The 26,074-nt window shown below is 41.1% G+C and overlaps 2 protein-coding genes across 7 annotated transcripts in view; one reads left to right on the plus strand and one right to left on the minus strand.

Moving 5' to 3' along the window:
* MCM9 (minichromosome maintenance 9 homologous recombination repair factor) overlaps positions 1-25,415 on the plus strand; it is a 43,227-nt gene extending 17,812 nt beyond the window's left edge. For 3 of the 5 annotated variants that reach the window (XM_015858684.2, XM_015858685.3, XM_015858683.3), the window contains exons 8-13: positions 12,083-12,257; positions 14,134-14,336; positions 15,310-15,513; positions 16,884-16,966; positions 21,274-21,419; positions 23,192-25,415. In XM_015858684.2, the coding sequence (XP_015714170.2) occupies positions 12,083-12,257; positions 14,134-14,336; positions 15,310-15,513; positions 16,884-16,966; positions 21,274-21,419; positions 23,192-24,716 (2,336 nt within the window). In that variant the 3' untranslated portion in view covers positions 24,717-25,415. Of the gene's footprint in view, positions 1-10,585; positions 11,182-12,082; positions 12,258-14,133; positions 14,337-15,309; positions 15,514-16,883; positions 16,967-21,273; positions 21,420-23,191 lie in introns of those variants that run through there. The other 2 variants (XM_085541766.1, XM_085541767.1) reach the window with 2 other exon arrangements.
* ASF1A (anti-silencing function 1A histone chaperone) lies at positions 1,426-10,338 on the minus strand. Of its 2 annotated transcripts, none has more exons than XM_015858696.3 (4): positions 10,015-10,338; positions 7,445-7,560; positions 3,204-3,380; positions 1,426-1,994 (listed from the first exon to the last, which is right to left on the minus strand). In XM_015858696.3, the coding sequence occupies exons 1-4, from the start codon at positions 10,121-10,123 to the stop codon at positions 1,782-1,784; spliced, it is 615 nt and encodes a 204-aa protein (XP_015714182.1). In that variant the 5' UTR covers positions 10,124-10,338; the 3' UTR covers positions 1,426-1,781. The 2 variants fall into 2 exon arrangements, with proteins under 2 accessions (XP_015714182.1, XP_085397894.1); XM_085541768.1 differs by lacking the exon at positions 10,015-10,338 and adding an exon at positions 9,703-9,899.
* Positions 25,416-26,074: the final 659 nt, after the last annotated feature.

Consider the following 26,074-nt stretch of genomic DNA (forward strand, 5'->3'; position numbering starts at 1 on the left):
GATGGATCCTGGTTATAGGTTGTACCTGATCATACTTTCTATCACTAGCAGGAACCAGTTTGTAGTTTGAAATACTACTACAATAGCTTTAGCTCAAGTCAGACATTGTTTAGCCTAACAGCTTTTCAGCAGATGACTTATGTTAAATGTTTATATTTGAGACATTGACTTTTGCAGTACTGCATCAGAATTTGGGTTCCAAATATTAACGGCTCTCAGTACACACATATACTCTGCTGAGTTGTAATGCAAGAAAGAAACATGCATGTGTAACATTCACACCAGGTCCTTCCTTTGCAATTTGAAAATATACATTTTAAATTAAAGACAATTGTACTAATTATATGAAAAAGACAGAAATGCTAACTGACTGACTGGGACATCTTCATCCCTGCTAGAGAATGCAGAAAAAGGAGAGAAAGCATTCTATTCAGAGCTATTCTGCCAAGTCATCATGAAATGTATGTGTTTTAATGCCTGGAACCTACAAGGGTCCATAGTTTGTGTGGTTACTAGTAACCAGCAGAACAATACTTCTGTAATCTGACATGACAGATTACAATTTAAATGCATATATAGTCACAGTAAACCTACAAGGCTGACAAGGATTAGAAGGAATAACTAAATTGTTAAGTGTCATAACAATGTCTTAAGTCTTTACAATTCACTGCCTTATTCTTTTTTATCTTCAAGGGTGCCTCAGGTAGGGAATGTCTCACTGCAAAACCTTAGAGATAGGCAGTGCATTCTCGAGTAGGTAGTGCCTGCCACAAAAGGGTGCGAATCTTAATTTATACCAGTGGCCTTAAAGGGTAATAAGACACTGAAATATTTTAAATTCCAGATGGTTCAAAAAACTGAAAGAAAACATCTAAACTCCTTATTACAAATTAAAAACACGAGAGCACAGCATACTTGAAAAATCAGTGTATGAACCAGCAACAGTGTGTAACAGTCTCACAGAAGAGCCATTTCTTGGGGTGCTCATGTTATTCCTTTTGACACTTAAGTTTTCTAACAATTGCTTGAATCCTTCCAACCACCTACATATACCATTCAGTGGCTGCCAAAGAGTTTTCTCATGAAATGGATACCTAAAAGCCATACGAAGCACTGTCCTCAACAAACCACTGTTTAACTAGCAGCAGGAGATTAAGAAAAGTCCTAAAATTGAAGACAGCAGATGGTAAATCTCAAATTGCACGCTTTAAGTAACCACTATGTGCCTTGAAACGAAAAGAAGCTTGCACTTAAAATTATACCGTGCTTCCACAGAAAGAGGACTGTTGGGGTCTTGTTTTTTTTTAAAGCAGCAAACACTTGTCTTAGCACTTCCTCTAATAACAGCTTTGCTCTTCAGGTGTTTAATTAAAGGGCACTTTATATTTGGTATCTGGCTATCAGAGAGGACACAGCACAGCATTATTGCTTCATTTTGCCTGAATATTTCAACTTTCAGTTTTTTTGCTTTCATCAGTGCTTACAAAGTAAAGGGGAAGGGGGAAGGAAAATGCATACTTTAATAAGGTTCAATTTAAACCAACAGAGTAACAAGTTAGAGAAAAAAAACAATTACTTAAAAATAGTTGTATTTATATTCCACAATTTGATCAAATACTGTTTTTTAGGGTTTTTTTTGTTTTTTATAAACTTTCTACAGGATGTTTTAAAACAGGTTCTTCACATTGCTTGTCAACTATATACTTAGGGAAACTGAGGGAAATAGTTCTGGTTGTTTTTACAGTTTAATACATGTACAGTACCAAAACGATGGTGGTTAGTCACATGCAGTCCATATGAGATTCTAACATAACATTTAATGAATTTTCTGATGTTGACCATCCCTTTGATGCTGAAGGTAACGCATCTGTCGAAAGCAGTGACTGTAGATTTGGGTTACTGCTCTCTGCGTCTTCCAGTTTTTCAGTGTTGTCCTCCCAGTTAATGTGAAATCTTGTGACTCTGGGATTAGATGCCAAAATATTCCTTTGAAGCTGGGTGGGAAGAAAAGAAACAGATTATATGGTGCTTATGTCTCCAATCAGAACTCACATGCATTTGTGGTTTTTTTTCCCCCTTTACTCCTATATCCATATACGTGCAAAATAATTTGTTAGTGTAATTGCAAATTCAACAATGCAATAAATAAAAAAGGAACATATAAGTTTAAGGATCAAAAATTAACAGTAACTGTGAATTCTGAGTACACTCAAGGCTTCTGAACCAATCCTTGAAAATAAAGTTTAGCATAGAAAACCACTAGCAACTTTTAAAAACCAGTTTACATACCACTTTAAGCTTAATTACATTTTAAGATCTGTTTCAGATTATGGGGGTTATATCTGTACTAGTCATTACAACATATATGAAGAACTGAGTGGAATAACATATCTAGATCATGTACACTTGAAAAATAGCCATATTTTTATCACGACCACTGTGAACATGAACATGTATACATCAGCTTTCATAAATGGGAAGCCCCAGTTCTACAAGATCTTCCACTAAAGCAAGCCAGGATACAGCACAGAACCTCGTGTGTTTGTCCACACAGGAGAACTGCTGCACTGTTCCCACACGAGTTGGTCTGACAAGTTTTTGATGTTTAATTGGTTTTTCTCCTCCAAATAATTCTGTTTCACATCTCATTTTTATTCTACCCCTGGTTCAGTTTTTAGCATGAAAGTAACTGTTTTTAAAGTTTATATTTTAACTTCTTTTCTGTGTCGTCCATTTATTGAATAGTCATCCAGCCTGCTCTTACCAGGTTACCCATCTTCTCCCTTTTCATAGAGAAGTTGTTCTTCAATTTCTGCTTTACAGAATATCAGAATAGTTGTGTAGGGACTGTGTTGAATTAACACTTCAATTTACGATCCTAATTACCTGTCCTTTAAAAAATATTATTCTGTTTTTTTTGGAAGAACAGAGCCACTTTGTCAACAGGGATTCAGGTAGAAGGAACCAGTCTATTTCATTTCATCAGTGTAAACTCACACTGACATCCAAACAAAGCTTCAAATTAGCAGAAACTGTTACTGATTTCTAAATGTTCACCAAATTTAGGGCAACTGCACAGAACTTCCACTTTGTCCCCCAGTCTTTTTGTGTTATTCAATGTAATTTATGGAATATTTGGAGTTTACTTCCTAGGAATATTTTCTAAGCATACAATAGATAGACTAGAACCGAACGTGCCTTACCTTAGAAAAGTCTGGTTTTACTGGTGGATTCTCCCTCAGTTCTGTTTCCGTATATTCGTTGTTTACGTAGTAGCCTACTCTAATAAATTCTTGACCTCGATAGGTGCATGTAATTAGCACAACTGTTACACCTACTGCATCTGCATCTGGAATAAGCCCTGGGTTAGGTGCATCAGCCTAGATGTGAAAGACAAAGACTTATTAAAATAAAATCAACATCATACGTCTACCTAGCATGGCAATCTCAAGTAGTACATCCCAGCACCCGAGTAGAGACTGTGTGTAAATTTAAACGTTTCTTCCAAGATAACCAGAAAGCAGACCTGCTTTTATAAAAACACCAACCCTGAATTTAGGGCAGTATCCTCTAGAGACAGAATTACTTACAACAGAGTAATATTGTGTGCTGACATTTCTCCAGGGTGATTAGACAGCTTTGATCCAAAACTGCTTTTCAATACATAATTAAGCTGAGCTGTTGTTTGAACAAGTGTGCCAATACCTCTCTAATTCTACAGTGCCATTATTCTCTAGCCCACCTTAGTAATTTAGTACAAGTATTTCTTTCCGTACCTCTTAAGTTGACTTGATCTGTACGCGTTTTTTTTAATAAGACTAAACCCTTAAAAATACAGACTGTAGTTTATATTTCAGCAAGAGCAGGACAGGCTACAGTGAGGGCTGGACTGTCCCACAAACATCTAGGAAAGGAACAAACAGCATCTCTCACCTGCTTCCACATGCTTACAGTTCACAGAATCACAGAATGACCCGGGTTGGAAGGGACCTCAAGGATCATGTAGTTCCAACCCCCCTGCCTGGCAGGGCCACCAAACATACACCTTTACTAGATCAGGTTGCCCAGGGCCCCGTCCAACCTGGTCTTGAACACCTCCAAGGACGGGGCATCCACAACCTCCCTGGGCAGCCTGTTCCAGGGCCTAACCACTCTCCTAGTGAAGAACTTCCCCCTAACATCCAACCTAAATCTTCCCTCTTTCAACTTAAAACCATTTCCCCGTGTCCTTAAAATGCAGTTCTTAAAATGCACACAGTTAAAGGTACTGACCACTGCTGGACATCAGACATTTTTAACCAGTGGCAACTAACACAATTTTCCTTAGCATCCTTACTTAATATAGTACTGTAATTATTAATAATCAATAAAGATTACTTCATAAAAATAAAGCTTACCTTGGTCTCTTAAAATGCTTTCTAACTAAACACTTGTTGATAAAAATATGGTACCTCTAGAGTTTAGAATAACATCAATTTAAGAAAAAAAAGATGAAAAAGATTCATGTTTATAATTTTGCATGACAAGTCCGAAGCTAATAATGAACACTTTTGTTCTGAGTATAAATTAGTACTAATTATGTTATAACAGTTCAGGTGTATTGAATCCTGCCTTGTGACAGAGGATGAATGGGATTAATTTTTGCTATCCCTCTTATCCCTGTTTTTCTCTGGTATTCATATGCTCTAATACTGTGAAATTCAGGAACTAGTAATCATGCATCATTGACTTCTGCTCTTTGCTACTTCAATTCTGAGCCTTCAAACCAGCCTGACTTTTATAAGAAGCTACAGGCACTTTACAGAAAAATTAAATGAACTGGACCTCTTGGGTATAAACACAACAGAGGGGAGTGAAATGCAGCTAGGGCATTGGGTAGACTCCTCCAGCACTGAAGGGAGCACGCAGTGACCAAATGAATTGATAGTTTGTCCAGGGGAATGGCCAAGGAAAAGAAGTGTAGAGGCTACAAGAAAACACAAGAACTGCCGATATATGAATTTACTACATTCAGTCATCCTTCTCAGTGCCCAGGGCCATGCGATTACCTGAAATTCCACAGTGGGCAATTACAGAATAATACACTGCAAACGTACACTCTTCCATTTAATTCCCTATGAAAAACTCAACTCTCACCTAGCATGGTATTTCAGCTCTTCCTGACTCCCACTGGCATTTCATGTGCCATAATGTGCTATGATACAGCTGCGAACCTGCAGACATACTGTCCTAATCCTACTTAGCTATTGAGTACTGTTTTGTTGAGTGGCAATGACATTGAACATGATTTATATTTTTTAAATACACCTGTTGGCTTTTCTCAAATGTCTGTCTCCCTGCATTGGATATAAATCCTCCCAGTTCCCTAAGGAACAGGCAACCATACACAGGGATATGTGAGTGGTTGCAAACAGATGTTGTGGTAGGGATAAAGAGGTAGCAAAAATAACTTCCACATAAGAAAATCACAGTCTATGCGCCATTCTCATGCTAATAATTATTTAAGGATTTTATGACATCACTCAACGCATACGCTGTCTTGAATTATCTTGGTTTTCCCACATAAGACAGATATGCATTTAGCTATCACCAGAGAGTAGATAAATGAGTGTACAGCTATCTCCCCGTAAGACTATAAATCATTTATATTCTCCAAAAGAATTTACTGCAAATCCCTAAATGCATAGAGAGAAGGCATCGGGGTTCACTACCTCTGTCTCGATATTTCAATCTAAACAGGCCAGGCAGTTTGCCTTTAACACTGAAATCCTTTGAAATGTTTTAAGAAGTTGATTGTCCAAGTCTGAGAAGCACAACAGTTCTCCATCTTTCTGCATGTAAGACTAACGTACCGACGTGATACACAGCTCCTATTTCGCAAAGGTAGTTTTATCACCCTCAGTATTACATGTGCAACACTTCATTTCATTTGCGATTTCAGCAATTTCTGTATTTAGCAAACTCTACAGCATATTACCAGCTGAAAACTTTATGCCTTTCTGCAAAGGTCTTTTCCTGTGTTATCCCTGACAAGCAACACCTCTGGTTTATACTCGATGCTTCCTGCAGCTCTGCATTGTGCCCCATTCTGCCCTTCCCTTGTTCTCTCCATCTCCCGAGCAGCATTAGTTTGGTGAATAAAGCAGGTTTAGTCATCAGCAAATGCCACTACAGCGGTTTGATTCTTGGTAGTCTCTTATATAAACATTAGCCAAGTCCTACCCTCACCTGAAATCCAGTGGTTTTGAAGTCTGGTGTACTCAGACCGACAGTAATTCACTTAGAAATAAAAGGGACGCTTTATAATAACACATCAGCTCAGTCTCTTACCATACCTATTCGAATGTAAGCAAGATGCTCACTCCTAGTTTAGCTTCAGTGTTGTTTATAAACATTCATATCCATTTTAAATGGAAAGGAGTCCATTCTACAGGAACTATAAGATCAATAAATTCAATTGTCAAGGCCCTCCTACATGACAACCAAGATATGACATTTTAGGCACCCACCTCCTGCTCCTCCCCCATTGCTGTCAGTGATGACTTCTTGTAACTTGACTGAAAATAGTGCAGTATTTAAATCAGAAATAAAGTGCTAGCTGGTATCTCCAGATATAATGCTATAATCCATAAAAGTTCAGGCTACTCTGCTTCAGTTTTTTCTCCTCTCACTGATCTAACCAGACATTAAACCATCTTAGGGCTTCCTCTCTTTTCCTTCCCTCAATTATTTCCTCTTAGTTACTTCTTGCTTCAACAGCAGTGTTTTATAGGATCCTCCCATGTTTCAGTGTTTGGGAAACAGTCTCTACCTACCACTGGAATTCTGTCTTATTTTACAAATTGCTATTTTGTGTCATAACCTGCACGCTCAGCCATCATGTTCAGACATCATGGTTGATCATCTACCCTGCCAGACAAATCAACTCAACTGTTCTGGCTGAGTTTCACTGTGCAGTTTTCGGCCTTCTACTGAAGATACCATATCTTAACCTAATGCACCTAATTGTCTGAAACTGCCACCAACAGCCATACAGTTAAGCCTGACATTCCCAGTTAATGAGTAATCTAGAATACATTTATAAGCTGGACTAGTCAAAATCCCTGGGCACCCTGATCAAGTGAGCGGCAGCCCTGCTCATAGCAGGTGGTTCAAACACAGTAGGCTTAAATCCCTTGCAGCTCAAGACATTCTGTTATTTTATTATATAAAATCATCATCACCTACAGGAACTGCACCTTTACCAGTGTGTCTTATATCAATACTACCAATGAAAATATTACTATGGAAATATCGGGGGCAAAATATCACCTAATGAAAAAACCTTAAAGAAAGGTGTATCATAACTAAAGAGCTGACTCAAATATTTTCAGGTGCTTCTTAGCGTGGTAGTCATCTTCAGTGATCAAAATTATTCTCTTCGAAACAGTTAATTCCCACTTACCTGAAATACAAACATGTGTCTGCCTGCAGGAACAGGTCCTACTAAAACAGAGTCGAGCACTTGGTCATACTCTTCACTTTCAGCTGAACCCACATAAATTATCTTCCATTCCAAATCTGCAGAACATAAGTTAGATAACAAACATTATTTATCATTATAGTTAAGGGTCTTCCGCTCTTGACTGTCTGTGATTTTGCTTAGCTTAAAATTGCTAGTTTAGCAACTGGCATAAAGGATCAGGGAACTTGTCTTTATCAGGGAAGCTGATGCTTTCTCTAGTCCTCATGAACTAGACCATCCCATCACCTTTCTCCAGTCTGCAGAAGCCCCTCTATTTTCATAGACTGGTTAAGCTGCGATTCTCCTACAGCAGGTAGGGCCCATTTACTTGCTGGGAGCTGTAATGAGAATTTGTACAGTCTGTAGAAATGTCTCCAGCATTTAGGACTGCAACCTTTTTTTTCCTCATTAATGAAATTGTAACCCTTCATACAGCACGGCACAACGGGCCAGGTTCTGCATCAGAGGTTCTGTTTACCCCATAAGCACCTGGTGTTGGCTGCTGGGGTACTAGGCACTCATTGGGTCAGCTGGTGACCTTCTGTTGGAGCCTATGTAATTTGCTGTGTTCAAGGAATGGGGACATAAGAGGCTAGATCACTTAAGGTTATCATACCATCACTTGCAGTTATTCCAGGAAAACAAACTCATTCTAAACCAGTAATACTTGGTACTGAAAAACAAGCCTTTGAAGATAACTTATACCTTTAAAAGGTTGATCTGATACTGCTGATACATGATGACTTGGAATAATTTAAAGACGGGGGAAGTGAACTCAATTAATTTACTTTTAAGACCAGTGGTGCACAGGACTGGCTGTAAACAGCAGAGCAGACATTAGCACACAAACGCTAAGGAAATGACAGCAATTCATTCTCTTCAAGAAGCTGTTTAACCTCATTTTTAAACGTGAAAGATAGCAATGCTTGCCCTAAACATATCCTGTAGCCTAACCTTTGTCAGATGGGGGAAGGGAACTGAGAATTTTGAACTGGGCCACCTCCAGTTCTCATCCTGACTGTCCAGATTAATCGCACTGTTAAACACACAGTTAGGAGTGGTCACAAACCAAAGGAAAGGCAAGGTGATGCCTAGTTCCTGTGCTGCTGCAGGCACTGCTGTGTGAGGATTCAGGTGCTGCTGTCCTGAGTGAGCCCTGACTGCCTGAGTCAGGGAGGAGCAGCCATCAGCATCGGGATGTGCACGGAGCTTAATGGCGCGGGCTGCTCAAACTGAGTTGTTGATCAGTTTTAGGATGGGTGGCAGAGGCGTGGGGGGAACCCCAAACGCAGTCAGGACTTTGACAAAGTTCTTGACAGCACCGCCAACCCTCCACACAGGGACAGAAACCCGCGCCGAGTGTTGAGGGAGGCAAACTGAACCACAGCAGCAATAGAAATGTCCCCATTCTCTACTGCCACGAGTTTCTTTCCCTGCCTCCCGCTGTCTGCCCTGGTTCCCCGGCGATCAGGCGGCACTGTGCCCCATAGCGGCACCTGTCCTGTGGCTGCTCCATCGGAGCGGCCTTTTCCTGTCTCTCGGTGCCGCTCATCCCGCCGCTTCCTTCGCCGTGCGCCGCCGCGTTCGAATCTCCCGCCCGGTTGTTCCCGCGCGGACTCTCGGGGCGCCTCCCGCGGAGAGGCGCGGCGCGGCCTGCCGGCGGCACGGACGCATCGTGCCGAGCGAGCCGGCCCACGGCGGGCCGGGGGCTGCTCGCGGCCCGCCGTGCACACGGGAGGACTCGAGCCCGGCCGAGAAGGGTCCCTCAGCCGCGTCTCCCGTCCCGGGGTCCCCGCGGGGCGGCGTGCAGGGCGGCGCCGAGCCGCCTCCCCCGGCGGCAGCCGGTAACTTTCGAGTGACTTCCAAAAATAGTGGCTGCCGCCTCCCCCTCCTCCCGGCACGGCTCCGCGCCTCCGGACCGCCACCCACCGGGCTCCGAGCACTGCGCCCACCGAGAGCCGCCCGCTCGTCCGCCCGGCCTCCAGCTCTGTTTTTTTCCTTTTTTTTTTTTTTTTCCTTCCCTCCTTTTAAGTATTAAAATGGACCGTGAGGCCCCGCACCGCACGCTCCAAACGCTGCCCGCGCTGCGGGTACCTCCCGTTGGCAGCGCTACGGCCGCGCAACAGTTCCGCTCCCGCGTCGCGGGGCCGCGCGGCGCCCTGCCCGCCCGCCCGCTCCCGCTCTGCCCCCCCACGCACACACAAAGCTGGCAACATGGCTACCACCACTCTAACAAGTTCCTCGCAACTTGAAGGCGGCCTCGGCGACGGCGCGGCGGGGAGCGAAGCGGAGCGGCGGCCCCGGAGCGAGGGCTCCGCCGCTAACTTTCCCTGCCCGGGCCGGGGCCGGGCGGCCCCGCCGTAGCTCCGCATCCCCCGCGTGGCCGCACGGCTCTGCGGGGAGGAGAACCGTGCGGCGGCGGGAGCAGGCCCGGCCCGAAGGGAGCCCGCCCGGCCCCGCATCCGACAGCCCGGGCACCGCCGAACCCGCGTCCGGAGAGCGGTACTCACCTTCCGACAGGTCCTCTATGCACTCAAATGTGATTTCGAACTGGAAAGGGTTGTAGAAAGGAGAAGGGTTGTCCAACACCACTACATTGTTCACCTGAACCTTTGCCATATTTTGAAAAAAAATCACAATAGGAGGAGCGGGTGAACGCCGCACGGCAAAGTCCCGAGCGGTGATCTCCGCCTCGCACGAAGCCCCCTGCCCCCCGTCGGAGCGAGGCTGCGGAGCCGCGACTTGGGGAAACTTTTCTTCCCCCCTTTTATTTACACCGGGAGCACTCCACTCTGTTCGCAGCTTTCCTATTTCACTCAACTACGGCCCATTCTGCCCTGCTCTCCGCCAGCGCCCGTCCGGATTGGCCGCGCGCTGGGCTAGGGCCCTCCTCCCCGAGCCGAGCCGACCGCCGAGCGGCGGCAAGACAGGCACCGCCGCCGCCCGCCCGGCCCCTCCGCGCCGCTCGGCGCCCCCGCCCGGCCGGCGCCCGACACCGCCGCCAAACCGCCCGGCAGCCGCCGGCCAACGGCCGCGCAGAGCGGGGAGGGGCCGGGCCGAGCGGGCGGGGCCGAGCGCGGAGCCGAGGGGCGGCCCCGGGAGCCGTAGGCCGCGCCCCTGCTCGCGCGTGGGTTTCCGCCATGTGCTGTGGGTTTGCCGGTTGTTAGTGCCCGAGGAAGGCGTGCTTTCATTCTTTTTAATTCTTTTCGCGAACCCGGAGGTGTCAGGTGTTACGTGCTGACTGGGGACTGCCCGACCGAGCCCTGGTCCGCTGTGTGAGCGGCCTCCAGAAAGCTGTCAACCCGTGGCTGTGCTGTAGTGAAGCCTCCGGCAGCGCCGCGCGCCCCGAACACAAGCGGCCCTTGGAGGAGGCCATTTTAGGCTGCCGTGTGTGGGGATGGCAGCGGGGATATGTCACGTCACCGCCCGCCGCTGGGCTGGGGAGAGCCGTGCCCCGGGCTGGGGGTGTGAGGTGTTTCTCGTCAGCGTGAGAGGCGATTCCCGGAGGAAATAAATACGTGGTCATGCAGTAATCGTGCCTGCGGGGAACCCTTAATGTGCGGCAGGAAGGTGCGGAGCAGACATCTTGCCTGAGCCATGCAGGCAAGCAGCAGAGTGCTGCCATGTCTACAGTGAGGCCCTTAGCAGTCCTCCAAGCCACTGCCAGGTTTGGAAAGGTGATTACGCTTCTGTGTTGACAAAGAAGTGTCTGATAGTTGCCTCATCTGTTGCTCAGTGTACGTTTTTAGCATTCTTCATGTCAGACGAAAGGCCAGATTGGGCACAGTAGAAGAGACTCCTCACAACAAGCTACTATTACTATCAATAAACATAAATTGTCAATAATTTCTGACTGATCTGCACAGAGATCTGCCATGGAAAGATCCTTGGGCAAGTTTCGTTGTAACATTCCAGGAGGTTTCAGGCTGGCAGCAGCTTGTCATCTACCAGGATATTTTGAGCAGAGCACTTTGGAGTGAAAAAGAAGGGCTAAAGATAGAGAAAAGGCTGGGGAGTAGGGACGAGGAAATGGGAAAGAGCTGCACATACTTGATAGTGAGCAGCCATTATCACAGCTTAGAAACGTTTCTGACCTTCCGTGCTCCCAGTGTTGCATCACATGTAGATTCACAAGTGCCTGCTGGGAACTTATTTGGTTCATTTCATTTTGGATTATTATTTTTTTTTTCTTCTAAGCTTTATTTTTCAGCTCTGCAATATTTGTCTATTTCAGTGGTTGGTGAATGCATCCATTCTATACATTTGTGGGCTTTGTAGTCACACCAGTTTTCATTTTAATATAGTAGATTTGATTTTCTCACCCTTGTTAATAAGTAATTACTAAATTTGGAACGCTTAGCAGAATCTGCTCTGCAGATCATGGCTAACCTGTGTAACGCTAGTGGGATTTTCTACCGGCAAGTGTAAATGAGATGCATGGTAGAGGTATGTGGTGGAGTTAACCTGCTGTTTCTCCTTCTGTCTGTGGCACAAGCCAGCATGCCAAGTCCCATTCTTTCACTCAAGTGCGCTCCTACAATCTGAGATAAAGACTGACTGCAATAATTGATCCTTTAGGTTTGACAGTGACTGCTGTGAAGGACTTTGGGGAGTGGAACTTGGAAGCTGGAGCACTGGTGCTTGCAGATGGAGGCCTCTGTTGCATTGATGAGTTCAATAGCATCAAAGAACATGACAGAACCAGTATCCACGAAGCAATGGAGCAACAAACCATCAGTGTAGCAAAAGCAGGGTGAGTGGCATGTTAACGTATGTGACAAAATATCGTTTCTCTTATACTTGCCAGTTGAAGAGACGTGTGTCATGCTAATACATTACAGCTGTTTTCTTTGTTGTACTACATAGTTTTGTTCTCAGCAATATTGGTCAACATGGTGAAACAACGTTTCATAGACATACCTTGTTCACTTATAGAATCGTATCATAGAATGGCCTGGGTTGGAAGGGACCTCAAGGATCATCAAGCTTCAATGTCCTTGCCATAGGCAGGGCCGCCAGTCTCCATATCTAATACTAGACCAGGCTGCCCAAGGCTCCAAACTTCTGGGTTTTCACTCTGCTACTGCCCTTAGATGAGGCCTCTTACCTAAAAAGACTGTTCTTGACATTTTGTGGGAGCTGTCATAATAATTGTATGTGAAATGAGGAACCTCGTTAATTTACTATTAAAACTCAGAAAGCAGGACTTCATTTTTTCCAAAATCTAGTAATACTGGATTTCCAGGCTGTTCCAGCTTGTATGTTGGGCAAGGCATGAATATAAATTTCTACTTACGTTCATGTCCTCACTTTCTTTTTAAAACAGTATCTACTCAAATCTGCTGTTGCTTACTCAGCCATAAGCAGCTCATGTCCCAGCCCAGATCATCCCCTGGCTGATATTACTGAAGTCTCTGCTACTCAGAAGGCACCATCCTTTCCACATCCATCCTTGTTCCCATCCTCTCTGCTCTTGCTCCCATCACATTTTCTTATCTCCTCTAGTTGATCATATCTTTTCTTTTTCTGGGCGTCTGCACTGAATCCTTCTCCAGCCTCTTGTGCTCTTGCCATTTTTTCCACTTTACAACTCACCTCCTCTTCCCCTCCTGTCTGCTGCTTTCTCTTTTGGGATTTTGCTGAACACTTGCTGTTGCCTGTATGACACCTCACGTGTCATCTTTTCCTTATGTTATATACTATGTTATACTGTGCTGTATATTGAAAGTATGCATGAATTTGCTCAGTTTATGCATTCTTAACAATTCATTCACTCATACTTTTTCACCCAAATCAATTCTGATGCAGCCCCTGAAAAAATACTAGGCAGAAAACAGATAGATTGTGTTCCTCTCATCTGGGAAAGTGGGAGCCTTTTTGCCAGCAGTGCAGATGGGGACAGATAGTTGGAAACTATTTCTGCGTGATATGATAGTGATGTATTTTAGTCGGGTTCCTTGTTGCAGTTCTTTGAGTTTTGAAGACCTCAAACCACAACTTTACCTTTTGCCTTTAAAATTCTAACTTGGTGACTAATCAAAGACAGAATAATGGCTGCCTTAACTGAAACAGTTACGTTGCCCCACATTTAATAACATAGACTAGGATAGTATTGTTAAGAGGGAAAAATCTCAGTTACCCTAGAAATACAGCTCATATGGCTGCCGTCACTGTTTGACTGGGTTAATATCCAAAATGTGATTGCAGACAGGAGTTAAATGTATGTTACATTTTATTTTGCTTTCTTAAAATGTGAATTTAGACAAAATTTACCTTTAATTGTGAAAAAAATATATACTGTAGGAATCTACAAAGTAACATCTATTTTTGAAAAGCTGTGTTAGCTTTAATCAGCTAAGGATCTAGCTGTATATAAGGATGACTTGTGGGAATATCACCTAGTTACTTTTGGTTTGCTGAGTACAGTCTTTGGTTGCTGTTCACTGACTGAGAAAGGGTTTGTATGCAGTATTCATTAATACAATAATTATGTGTATTATTTATCTCTTAACACTCTTTGAGGGTAAGTTGTGCTCTTTATAACATAAAAACATGGTAATTGTTGTTAACACTTTGGAATCATTTACCCTTCCCAGCTTAATTCAGCTGTTCATCATACCTCTCTCTAGCTTGGTATGTAAGCTTAATACAAGGACAACCATACTGGCAGCAACAAACCCCAAAGGCCATTATGACCCTGCTGAGTCTGTCTCTGTCAACATAGCTCTTGGCAGTCCCCTGCTGAGCAGATTTGACCTGGTCTTAGTGTTATTAGATTCAAAGAATGAGGAGTGGGACCGCATCATTTCATCTTTCATCTTGCAAAATAAAGGTAAGAGCAATCTTTTTTAAATTATTTTTTTTAATTATTAATAATAATTATTATTATTATTTTTACTTCCTCCACCTTTCATTTCAATATTTTATTTTCAACCTTTCTCATGAATCAGTGTTCACATGTTTGCTGTGATAGTTGCCTGTGATGGCGTTTTATTCCTAGTGGAATAAAAATGGAGAACGCTAATTAGTAAGAGGTGAACACTGTACTGTTACCTTTTACTCTGCAATCAGACTATCAGCCCAGCTCAGTGAGTGGGTGGTTTCCATCTTGGCCTTTATATTTCTTGATGTGCAGATCCTACATGATAGCATTTTACATGCTACAAATGGGAAACTTAATTTAGACTGAACAATCTGAGCTGTGTGTGCCACAAAGCTCATGGAGTGCTTAAACTGTGTGCCAAAGCTGCGTGTTGTGGAATTAGGAAAACCAGTGTGATTGGATTTTAACCAGCCCTTTCTTCATCTGCTTTAGGAGGATGACTATGATCCCTATTAGAGATGAGGTAGTTAGAGGAGCTTCTCCAGCTAGTTTCTCTTGTTTTCTTCCCCTCCCAAAATGTCTCCCTGCAGAAAATGTTCAGAATATGGTGGGTAGTCTTTAGCTTCTGTGAAGCAGGTAAAACAGCCAGAGGAAGTACAGCAGTCACATGGCACTTTACATTTTACACGGTTCTGTAGCGCTTAGTAACAACCAGACCATCTGGAGGGCAGTGAGCCTGACAGCACTTCTGCTGAAATTGCTGCAGGTTTTGCTGTGAATCGTGTTAGGGGAGGGTCTGGGTGGTATGTAACATTCCATGCTGGAATGTAACAAAGTCTTCGAGTACTAATGTGCAGGCACTCCAGTATGCCCTGGAGATACAGTAAGATGTCTTTTATATTCACCCACCTAATTAACAGTAATTCTTAGAAAAGGGCTTCATGGCTATTGTATATTTACTGACCAGGCAGTTGTTACACAGGTTGCCCTAGCAAATCGGAAAAGCTCTGGAGCATGGAAAAGATGAAAACCTACTTCTGCCTTATAAAAAGGATACAACCAAAGTTGTCTGATGAGAGCAACCTCATCCTTGTACGTTATTATCAAATGCAGCGTCAGAGTGACTGCAGGAATGCTGCCCGGACAACTATTCGCTTGTTGGAGAGTTTGATACGCCTTGCAGAAGGTAAGGCTGGGACAACTTTATTTTTAGGCTACCAATTAACCTTTATATAGTGAATAGATTGGAAGTTTAATTATAGCCAGCAAGCGGAGTAGCAGCTTTTCTATAGAGATACAGATAGATGAACCTTGTGTTACTTCACAATCTAAAGAGACCTGGTGTCGGAGATTTTGAGTGTAGGAAAAAGTGTTGTATTGGGATGATCAAAATCAGTTTTAATTTCACTGTTCTCACAGCCATAATAAAAACTAAAGCCACTGGAAGAAATTATATTAGAGAGAAAAGTCTCCAAAGGTACGTGTCTTCATGAAAAGCATATCTCAGGATTCATTTTACTTAGTTTGAGTCCTGGGTTGCTTGTGGAAAGGTGTCAAGTATCGGATACTGTCCTAAAATGAATAGAACATCAACATGTTTTTATTTCCTTCAGTATCAGTAATCAAGTCTGTATTTTGCAGTAGGGGCTACATTTCCAACTGTAAATTCAAGTTATATTTCATTTACAAGAACAAAACCAAAGGAAGCATAGAGCTCTATCTTAACACTGTTTCATTTTCTAAAATGTCCTATCGAGGTGAATTTATTCAAGGTGAATTCAAAAGAATGTATTTTTGTACAAAGAATCCTAACTGGCCGTCATGCTTTTATATGCCAGTGAGCAGCGTAGTACTTTCTGCATCAGATGTTTATACTTTGGTCTCCATTTTCAGGGGAAATTATTTAGTTGAAATAAATTCTTAACCTTTAAGATTCACGTTATTTATGTGTTTAAGGTTTCTTCCATTCTTGTGTGTCTCATATTTGGGACGTCTAGTGGCGCTTTGTTCTTTCAAAGTGTTATACTGATGGTATAAATTAAACTTTCTCCTGCTGAATAAGAACCATGTTTCCACAGCCAATTAGGATAGCTTCATGTAGAAAATCATTGCATTTGCATTATACCCACTTGCAAAAATCAGTTTTGTTTTGCTGTCTTATGAAAGGGAAGCAAGAAAAAATAGAGCTCTGTAAAGAAAAGCATATTTTAGAACAGATAGAAGAAATTACATGTTTTCTGACCTATTGCTGCCGTATCTAGCATTTTATGTCAACTACAGCACTTTGAGCGTTGTTATTCAAACTGTCCTGTCACAGTAATCCAGAAGCACTTTACATTCTTTATTTGTAAGACTAAGTCCTCTAATTTCTATTGGAAATGACACCAAAATCAAAAGGACCATATTAATGTTTAAGTTTGATCCATGCACAAGTGTTAGAAGAGCTAAAGAAGTTTGAAGAAATATAATCTCCCTTGTAGTGCAAAAAAAAAATGCTTTTGACTGTTAGCATACTTTCAGTCACACTCACTTTCAGTTCCCATTTATTTTCGCTAGCTCATGCCCGCTTGATGTTTAGGGATACTGTGACTTTGGAAGATGCTGTAACTGTGGTATCGGTGATGGAATCTTCTATGCAGGTAAGATTTGCAGACATTATAATTTCTGTAATACTACATTAATGGATTTATCATGTAGATATATGCCAACTCCTTTAATGTCTTTGGAGAAGATTTCGTGTTATCATGGAAAGTAGATCAAAAGAGATACTGACAATTAATTTTTAGTCCATCTTGATGATGAAAGTCCTCAAAGGCAGGTTATAATGGAAACTCTGAACTGGTCATAAAAGAATAGCATTTCTTAATAGACTTTGCAGTCTAAGTGGAGTTTGTTATGCTATAATAATCTACTTCTTAAAGACCTTTTGAGGCAGAAGTTATATCGCTATCTTTAGCAGTATCTGATGAATTTTTCTTGTCTGTCATTACCTTGTCTCTCATAAGCTAGGTATGAGAGAACCAGTCAATTACTTTGAGGGAGTTCTGAGTAGCTGCCAAGATCAACACCTTGCATTGCCACTAGAGCATTTTAAAACATGCTGTTGATGTTACTGAAAGTTACAGTACTTTTAGGAGAATAATTTTACTCTGAGAAACCTTAAAAGTTCAGTATGTTGGCTGCCATACACTGAAAATAGTTTTCTAGTTATCACGTGGATTTGTGTAATATTTCTAAGCAAGAAAAAAGAAAAGGTAAAAACACACACGGAAAGAATGCAGAAGGCTACATTAGAATTTACTGGAGCACCATTGGGATACTGAATGTAAATAAAAGAGGCAGATTTGGAGCACAGAAAAGGGATATGAATCTGTTAGAAGCTTTTTTAAATTGAAATCTGGAAAATATTTTTACTTCTAAAATATATTCAAAATAGATAGTATTCCTTCAGATAGAAAATTTTAAAGAGAAATAAAGCTTAACACTTTGGAATAGAAAAACAAATTACCGTAAGTGGATTATCCTATATTTTTTGCATGGGGTTGTTTTGCACTTCTGAATTATTTGGTTTGGGTTCTGTCAGAGATATAATACTCTACTGCACAGATCACCAATCTTGTACAACCCGGCATCCTATATTTCTGTATGGATGGATATGAACAGGTCAAAATTAAAACAATTTTCTATAGCATCCATTAGCTCAAATATGTTAAAGACTTTTGCAGAAGTGGATGTGGACCTTTTTTGAAATAAAGTGCATCCAGGCAGACATACAAAGTCACGTACAGCTGGTAGGCACTTGTGATCTCCTTTTCTCTTTCAATGAAGTTTGAGAGATTAATTGCAGTTTGTGCCACAGATAATCTACCGTGCATTGTTGCACATGGAATTTGTCTTTGAAAAGCACTGCAAGGTCTGACCTTACTGAGTAGCAAAAGGTTATTTCTCTGTCTGCTGCAGTTCATCTTGCACTCTTTTGAAGAGCTCAGCTTTTCAATGACAGTACTGCCTCTGAGTCAAAATAATCTGTAACGCTATATCCAATTGAAAGAGCAGAAGATACCGTGTAAGTGTTCATTCACTGTAATTAAAACTTACTTATGTTGGGATTTGCTGGGACACTGATTTCACATCAGTATGATTTTGAGATACAAGAAATCTGAAATATTCACGTTTGTTTTTCATGACTGATCAAAAAGTGGAGACTAATGAATGTATATTGTCATGTGTATGTCATGAACATTAATAAATGTAGGAAAGAAAGAGTACTATTTTAACTATGGGTCACTTTGTCATCTTTCTTTGTCCTTTGGGGCTGCAGTTTGCCTAACAAGCATATGTCTAATCAGTGCTAGCAAGAAATTTGCCTGAATTATGACTGTATAAGACTACCTGGGAGCAGTTTGTGTGCTCATCATCTTTATTCTCATCTCTATTCATTGATTTTTAGGAGGAATTAGGCACATGTGTTTGTTTTTCTAAGAATCGCCAAGCTTGAGATCTGCTATTTGAGGCCAAATTTTACTTTCCACTTGGAAATTATAAATAAATCTCTGAAATTCTTTTTGAAGGAAGCGATTTCTTTGATTTCTTAAAATCTGAGTAAAAGCAGCATGCATTGGTTTCTTTTCAGAAAGCGGTTCCTTATCTAGAAAATAAAATTGCTTTTATGTGTAGGTGCATTCTATGTTTCTGGCCTAATTGTAGAATAAGGTTGGAAATAAAGAAGCACCTGTGTCATTCTTGAAGGACTGGCTGCCACCTTTCAGTTCAGCAAATTTTATCTTAAGCATCGTCTTTCCAACTTCTACAAAACAACGTATTCTTACCAGTATAAACTCAAAGTTCACAGTTCTCAGGGAAGTATTTGGATATTTTATGTGAGCCTGCGTGAGAATCACACACACACAGAGAATCACAGAATGACCCAGGTTGGAAGGGACCTCAAGGATCATGTAGTTCCAACCCCCCTGCTTGGCAGGGCCACCAAACATACACATTTACTAGATCAGGTTGCCCAGGGCCCCGTCCAACCTGGTCTTGAACACCTCCAAGGACGGGGCATCCACAACCTCCCTGGGCAGCCTGTTCCAGGGCCTAACCACTCTCCTAGTAAAGAACTTCCCCCTAACATCCAACCTAAGGTGAGGAGGAGTAGTAACCTATTTTCATCACTAGCCCAGTTCATTGAGGCTGTTTTTTTGTTTGTTAGTTTTATCCTCTGTTCACCTTTGTTTTTCTCAGGGAGAACAGAATGTAGTTGTACCTATTGGGCATATGCTTTGAAATACATAACCATATGTTCCTTTTTTTTCCCCCGCTGGATTCTTATATCACAGGTTGACAGTACTCAAGCAAAAAGCAACTGCTCCTTGTCAATATTTTGCTCAGAATTTTATCATTTACTGTTCAAAGGCTGTTCTACAAATAGAATTCTATTTTTTTTCCATGTGCTTTTCTGTGGAATACTTTTCCAGTGTATTTCAGAAATAGTAATTTATATTCACACAGTCATTGTAAAGTGATAGGATGCTGCTACTCCTGTTCTGTAATCCGGAGTTGATGTATGCAAGATCCTTCTGGATCTACATGATCAGGCATCAGCTCCGGATTACAGAACAGGAGTAGTTGTCTCACTCAGACTCATAAGAACTGGAACTTAGCAGAGATAAAGTCTCATTTTCATCAGTAGCTTTTAGCTGTCCTAGCCAGCAGATGAAGCTTTCCTTTCTACAGCTCCTGCCTTATTGTACAGTTTCCAACTCTTGAAACAAAACAAAAACTCACAATCAAATAGATTCATGAAACAAATTAGTGTTGTACAGAAATCTTTTTCACAACTGCTTTTATGTGGAACAAATTTATCATCTACCTGTACAATCTGTGAAAAAAACAAGTAATAACTGAAGTGGGATGCATTAATGTTTGCACAGCCAGCCTTAGTTTTAATATCGCTTAATATTGTTTGAATGTATGGCTTGAATTAGCCACGTGAGTGTTGTTACTTCAGTGTGAGTTGTTTTTTTTTTTAATGAACTTTTAAAATTGCAAAATGGAAAAAAAAAGAAAAAACAAATTGCCACAAACAGCACCACATGAACCACATTTTCAATAGGGACAGCCTATAGACTCAGAGTCTCTATGTCCAGAGGCTGACTTTATTGAAAACTTGAGGGCCATGAGATGCTGTGGGTGGCAGTTTCTGCTTTTAGAGACTGCCCACTTTTGCTGCTACTTTCGTGGTGCTTGATAAGCACATTGTTGATCAGTTGGATTGAGCTTTATAGATTAGGCAGGAATGGTAAATTCTGGCTAATCTGAGTTTTTTGTGGTTTTGTTTTGTTTCTCCGAAGAGCTTATTTTGTGTGGAACAAGTCACTTTGTGCAGATGCTCTGTTCCAAATCAAAACTACTTCATTTCTCACAAGATTAGAAGTGTGGAATTACTCCTAAATAGTTACATCTATTCAAAAATATTTTTGTAGTTTAATTTCTCTCGTATTAACAAGCCTTAATACCATGTCTTTCCATTTAAATAAATAGGAAAAGTTAGTGAAAAAAATTAGCAGTCAGAACATCTTCCATTACGAATGTTGCTCACAAGATCAGAATTTTTACAAGGTATTTGGAAGCCTGCTTTTAATTACTAATGTCTGTTTTTAGTAATGATATTCTCAAGCCTTAGGTGGACGCTATTTTTCTATAAAGCAAATAAAATCAGCACTCGGGAATAGTAAATAGCAATCTTGAACATAAAATTGTTCAATGTGAGCCTGTGTGAGCAGACCTAAAAGGTTTATTTGTGTTGTTGGAGTTGCTCAGTAAATATTTGCCATGTTAAGCTTTAAAATATCTGAGGGAGAATTTTGTATTAAATGGTCTCTGCTGCTTAAATCTGATACTAAACAATAAGGGTAACTTACCTTTTAAAAATCTCGTGCTATAGGGAGGTGCACTTCTTGGGGCCATCAATGCCTTACACACCTCATTCCCAGAAGATCCAATGGCGCAGTACCGAATGCAGTGTGAGCTCATATTGGAGCGACTGGAGCTGCAAGGTCTTCTGCAGAAGGAGCTACAACGACTTGACAGGTATTTGCAGAGTGACAAAATAATTCGGCAGAGTAAAATAATTGTTTGACAGTAATTTCTAAGGAGAGTCTTAAAATAGAGTGTGACCTTGGAAAAGGTCTTGTTCTTTAGAGGACATGAATAAGCATTGTATTAAAGTAGCACTCTGAGAGCATTGCAAGATCATTTCTCTCTCTGGGTTATGGAATGCAACAATAATTTTATCATCTCAATTGCTTCCCAACATATACCTCAATTCTACACTCAGGTAAATTCCAATTGAATTTCCTAGGGTACGAGATTCTGTTTCTGTGATTTTCTAAAACATTTTGTTAATTCCTTGGTGAAAAACAGCAGGTCTGCTTTATAATTTTTTTGCCTTCTTTTGTGTTGAGCTCATGAGTCATGTCATTATTTTAATGAAAAATAGAATTCTGAATCAAAGTTCTGTTCTTTTTTTTGGGGGGGGGATTCTATTTTTACATGCAAATTTTCCTTTATTTCACTAATTTTCAATTCACTGCTGTAACCTCTGGAAAGTCTATTTTCTGTTACTAGCAGAGAGCCTTTAACTCACTGGGACTGAGAGGAGAACACTGTGATTGGTGGGAAATAAATACGAAAAATAATAGTTGTTTCCTGAAATGAGATCAGGCTTTAAAGAAACTTGTACTTTCTTGCTGTTAAAGGAATACAGATGATTGATATTATTAAAGCTAAGGGAGTAAGAACAGGTGGGAAAACACATTTTTTTTCTTCAGATGTTTTTCAGACTTTGTTTTTTAATTTTTAGTTAGGATATCTTAAGAACAGTGGCAATAAAAGGAGATAAAAATGGGTTATTTCTAATAGGCAGAAAAAAAGCTAGTTTTAAGAAGGAAGTGTTCATAAAGAATTATTGAAATACACTGTGGGATGGAAGAACAGACAGAAAGGTAGGATCGGGTCTGCTGTTGACCTTTCTGGCAGGGACTTCTGTTATCTTCTTCTTAGACTCCCTAATGAAGGAGATTTCCCATTGCTTTTGGACTGTCTGTTTCATTGTTGCTGCCCAGGGAGGTGGTGGAGTCTCCTTCTCTGGAGATATTTAAGACCCGCTTGGACGCCTACCTGTGTGACATGGTGTAGGGAGCCTGCTTTGGCAGGGGGGTTGGACTCGATGATCTCTAGAGGTCCCTTCCAACCCCTACAATTCTGTGATTCTGTGATTATTGCTTCATCCTAATACTCATAAAGGTTTTCTCCATATCTCTGAATCCCTTGTACTGCAAATTAAGATGATTTCTTTTTCCGTCCTCTTAAGCAGCTTAGAAATGACTGTCCTCTTTAAAACAGTCCATTCTGTATTAGACGACTTGTCCAATGTATTTCCCCTAAACCGTATTTTGACAAAACAGGCATATATCTCTCAGCACATCTTGGTCAACCCAGTCATTTCTGGAACTTTGCATCAAAATCTTTAAGTGTGTTCTATCGAAATAGGTCTATTAGTACATAATTGAAAGAATTATTTCTAAATGATTTTTAAAATATATGTCAGTATAGCGTTTTCTCTCATGAGAATAATAGAAGAAATTCTTCCACTTAATGCAGAAAGTTCTGAGAGATCAAAATGAGCACAGACTGCAACACCAGCTTCTGGAAAGCTATACATGAAACTGAATTATTCGGATACTTGACCATTATTTGTAGCTTTTCACCATTCATACATACTAAGCGTCACTAGGACAATAAAGGAGGAAAACCTGAAAAATAGCTAATTACTGCTTCATTTTTTTTTTTTCATTCTACAGATTACAAAAAGAAAACTCTTGCCAGTTACAGCCTGAAGAGACAACTTTCCATCCTACAACAGAGTGCTTGAATAAAAATACATTTGAGTCGAAGCAAAAGTCTCAGTCAGAACCTGCAGTTCAACAAAAGATAAGCTCCTGTCCACAGCCTTCTTTGCCTAAAAGCAATTCTGTAGGGGATAAACACCCAGAAACCTTATGCAAACCAACACCTGATAATAATGTAGGTACAAAACGCTTGACTAAACTTAACAAAAGAGGTGATGATAGCAGCCTGGGATGGTTTGACAGCCTTGGAGACAGAAGCATTGATGCTGAAGAAACTTTTTGGAAGACATCTCCATTGCCCAAGACACCTCCAGATAATGTGGCTTTAAGAACCACGTCTAAGGCCTCCTGCTCAGAGGAAAGAAATTCTTCAATCCCAAGGAAGGAAAATGGAATTAAAGGGTCACTGACAGCTGTTACTCTTTGTGCTTCTTTGGAGCAAGACAAAGCTTCGGAGATAAGCAGCAAGAGGACTGAGGAACACAAATGTTTTTCTTCAGAAGCAAATATTCAAGACCCAGCACCAACAAGTGCCAATGTACAGGATTCAGTTATTACACAGCGGGTCTCTAGAAGCCTGCGGAGGCTGCGCACAGAGAAATCACGTGGATTCTTTACAAGTACACAGAACTCTGAAGCAAAGACCTTTCCCTCAGCATTGCCTGTATCTGGCCTGCTGGATCTTTCAAGTGATACAGACTCAGTAGTAGGAGATGAAAATAATAGTACATCTGCAGCAAAACATTCAGTAATTTCCATGAGAAAACGAAGTAAAGGTCAAGCAGAGAATGAAGCAAAGGCAGTAAGTTCTCATGAGCCAGAAATTACTGACAGTGAAAGTCCTCCAGCAGCTAAACTAGCTAAATTTTCTTTCAGACCAAGGACAAAACTTGATCATTCTTCTGAGAAGAAAAATGCAGAATTCTCCCTTTTTCCATGTGAAAATACTGTTAAGCAGAGAGAGCAGGTGCAAAAAGATTGCTGCCCACCTGAGAAACACAAAATGACATTGACTCACTTAGGAAAAAAGAGTTTGGAAAAGCAACCCATTGGTAATAAAGGGAATGAAGAGCAGCTGAGTCAGGCCTTAGGGAAGGAGACTGGGGGAAATGCAGTGATACGTTCTGATGTCACACCTGATGTTGTGTCACATCCACCTACAGACAAAAGACGGGAGGAAGAGGAGAAGCTTGGTGGTCCAAGCACAGTGAGGGTGTGCTCCAGCACGTTAGAAAACCTCTCCAGGTTCTGTTTTGTGTCGCGTCCTGACTCAAAATCAGAAGCTCCACCAACTATCAAGATGGACACTAACAACAAGGAAAGCCTCAGCCCTTTGCTGAAGGTACATGTGAGCAATCCTAGCAAAAGGAAGAGTTTTGCATTGGGAAATGCAAGTAAAGACAGTGTGGTCACCCGAAAATCTCTCTTCTCAATAGCAGAGCTGGATGATGCTGCATTAGATTTTGACTGGGATTAAGAAGTAGGGAAAAATCCAAGTTTGTAATGTGTATATCCTCCAAATTACTTAACACATAACTGTTCTGAATGTACATCCTTCTGTTAATTGTATCAGCAGTATCCATAGATTACTGAAGCATTTAAAAATAGTCATCTTGGATGCCTGTTGATACCAATGAACATGCTTTGAGGGCTGTATACTTCACATCAGCCAAAGATTGTGTATACTACAGGCTTTCTGTGGCTTTTCATTTTCTAAGCTCTTCCCAAGAATGCTAATGTCGATTGACTGTTCTGAATGATCTGATTTAACCCAAAGACTCATGTGTTTCATATATCCAAAGTACATTAGCGGAAGAGCAGGTTTAATTGACCGTTGTCCTTTTTTTCATGAACCAATTGGAACTATGTGTGATACAGATTGTCCATTTGACTGACTGTGCTACTTTGGAAAAATGATGATGCTAAATTATGTTTTGTTTCCCTCTATATGTTTGTTTTCAGCATAGCTGGCTGTATTGTGATTTATCATCATGCTGTGCTGAATATTCCCTTATTATCAGTATCATGACAACTTTGCTACGTGTCTGGCTACTGTGCTCCTTATCACACTGCTGATGTTGAAGACATGTATCTAGGGCTTTTTATTTTTGAGTCTGGATTTATTTTTTTAATTATTATTTTATTTCAGTTTTAAATACACTGTGGTTCAGTTGTATTTGTATTCTGGGTCATTTTATCAAAACCCAATTCTGTAATAAATGGACAGCGCTTCATGGCAGAGAGAACAAATTTCAGGTAACTGGAACTCCTCAGTAATCAGAGTTACTTCAATGCAGGTGTTAAGCCCTGGCATTTAAACTGTGCTTCAAACCTCACTTCATGGTGAATAGTTGCCCTAGCACAACTTGATTGTGCCTCAGAAAACATTTAATTGACTATTTGAATTATGATTAGTGTTTTACTACACCTAATACGCAGTTTATCTTCTGTGGCGTGCTGCATCCTATGTCATTCATTTGTCTGATGGGAAATTAATCTATTAGTGTATTACATATTTACGGAGAGAGGCGAGCCTTGAATTTCCTTCAGTGACTTGTCAGGTATGTTTCTTCTGTGTCTGAATTCTCCGCAGAATATTCTTGTTATTATCTACAAGGTAAACAGAGAATGAAATGGTTGCTTATGGCGCAGTAAATCCTTTGAGAGGCTTGCTAGCACAAAGAAGGCCTTATTTTTCTTGATTTGTTTAAAATTAGCAGTAGCTCTCTTGAAACTAGGTGAATTAAAATAGTGTAAAATGTCAGGAAATGAGGGGGAGTGATAAGCCCAAGTATTTCTGTGTGATGCAGTGAAATCATGAAAACAGTAATTACA

This window comes from Coturnix japonica, chromosome 3 (genome assembly GCF_054131305.1).
Source record: "Coturnix japonica strain WE chromosome 3, WE-NBRP24, whole genome shotgun sequence".
Lineage (NCBI taxonomy): Eukaryota > Metazoa > Chordata > Aves > Galliformes > Phasianidae > Coturnix > Coturnix japonica.

Excerpts from the sequence above, each read along its gene's own strand:
- ASF1A (XM_015858696.3), bottom strand. The coding sequence starts at position 10,123 with ATGGCAAAGGTTCAGGTGAACAATGTAGTGGTGTTGGACAACCCTTCT. Across the intron at positions 7,561-10,014 it reads CATAGAGGACCTGTCGGAAG|ATTTGGAATGGAAGATAATT; the intron begins GTGAGTACCGCT and ends TATGTTCTGCAG. Across the intron at positions 1,995-3,203 it reads TAAAACCAGACTTTTCTAAG|CTTCAAAGGAATATTTTGGC; the intron begins GTAAGGCACGTT and ends CTTCCCACCCAG.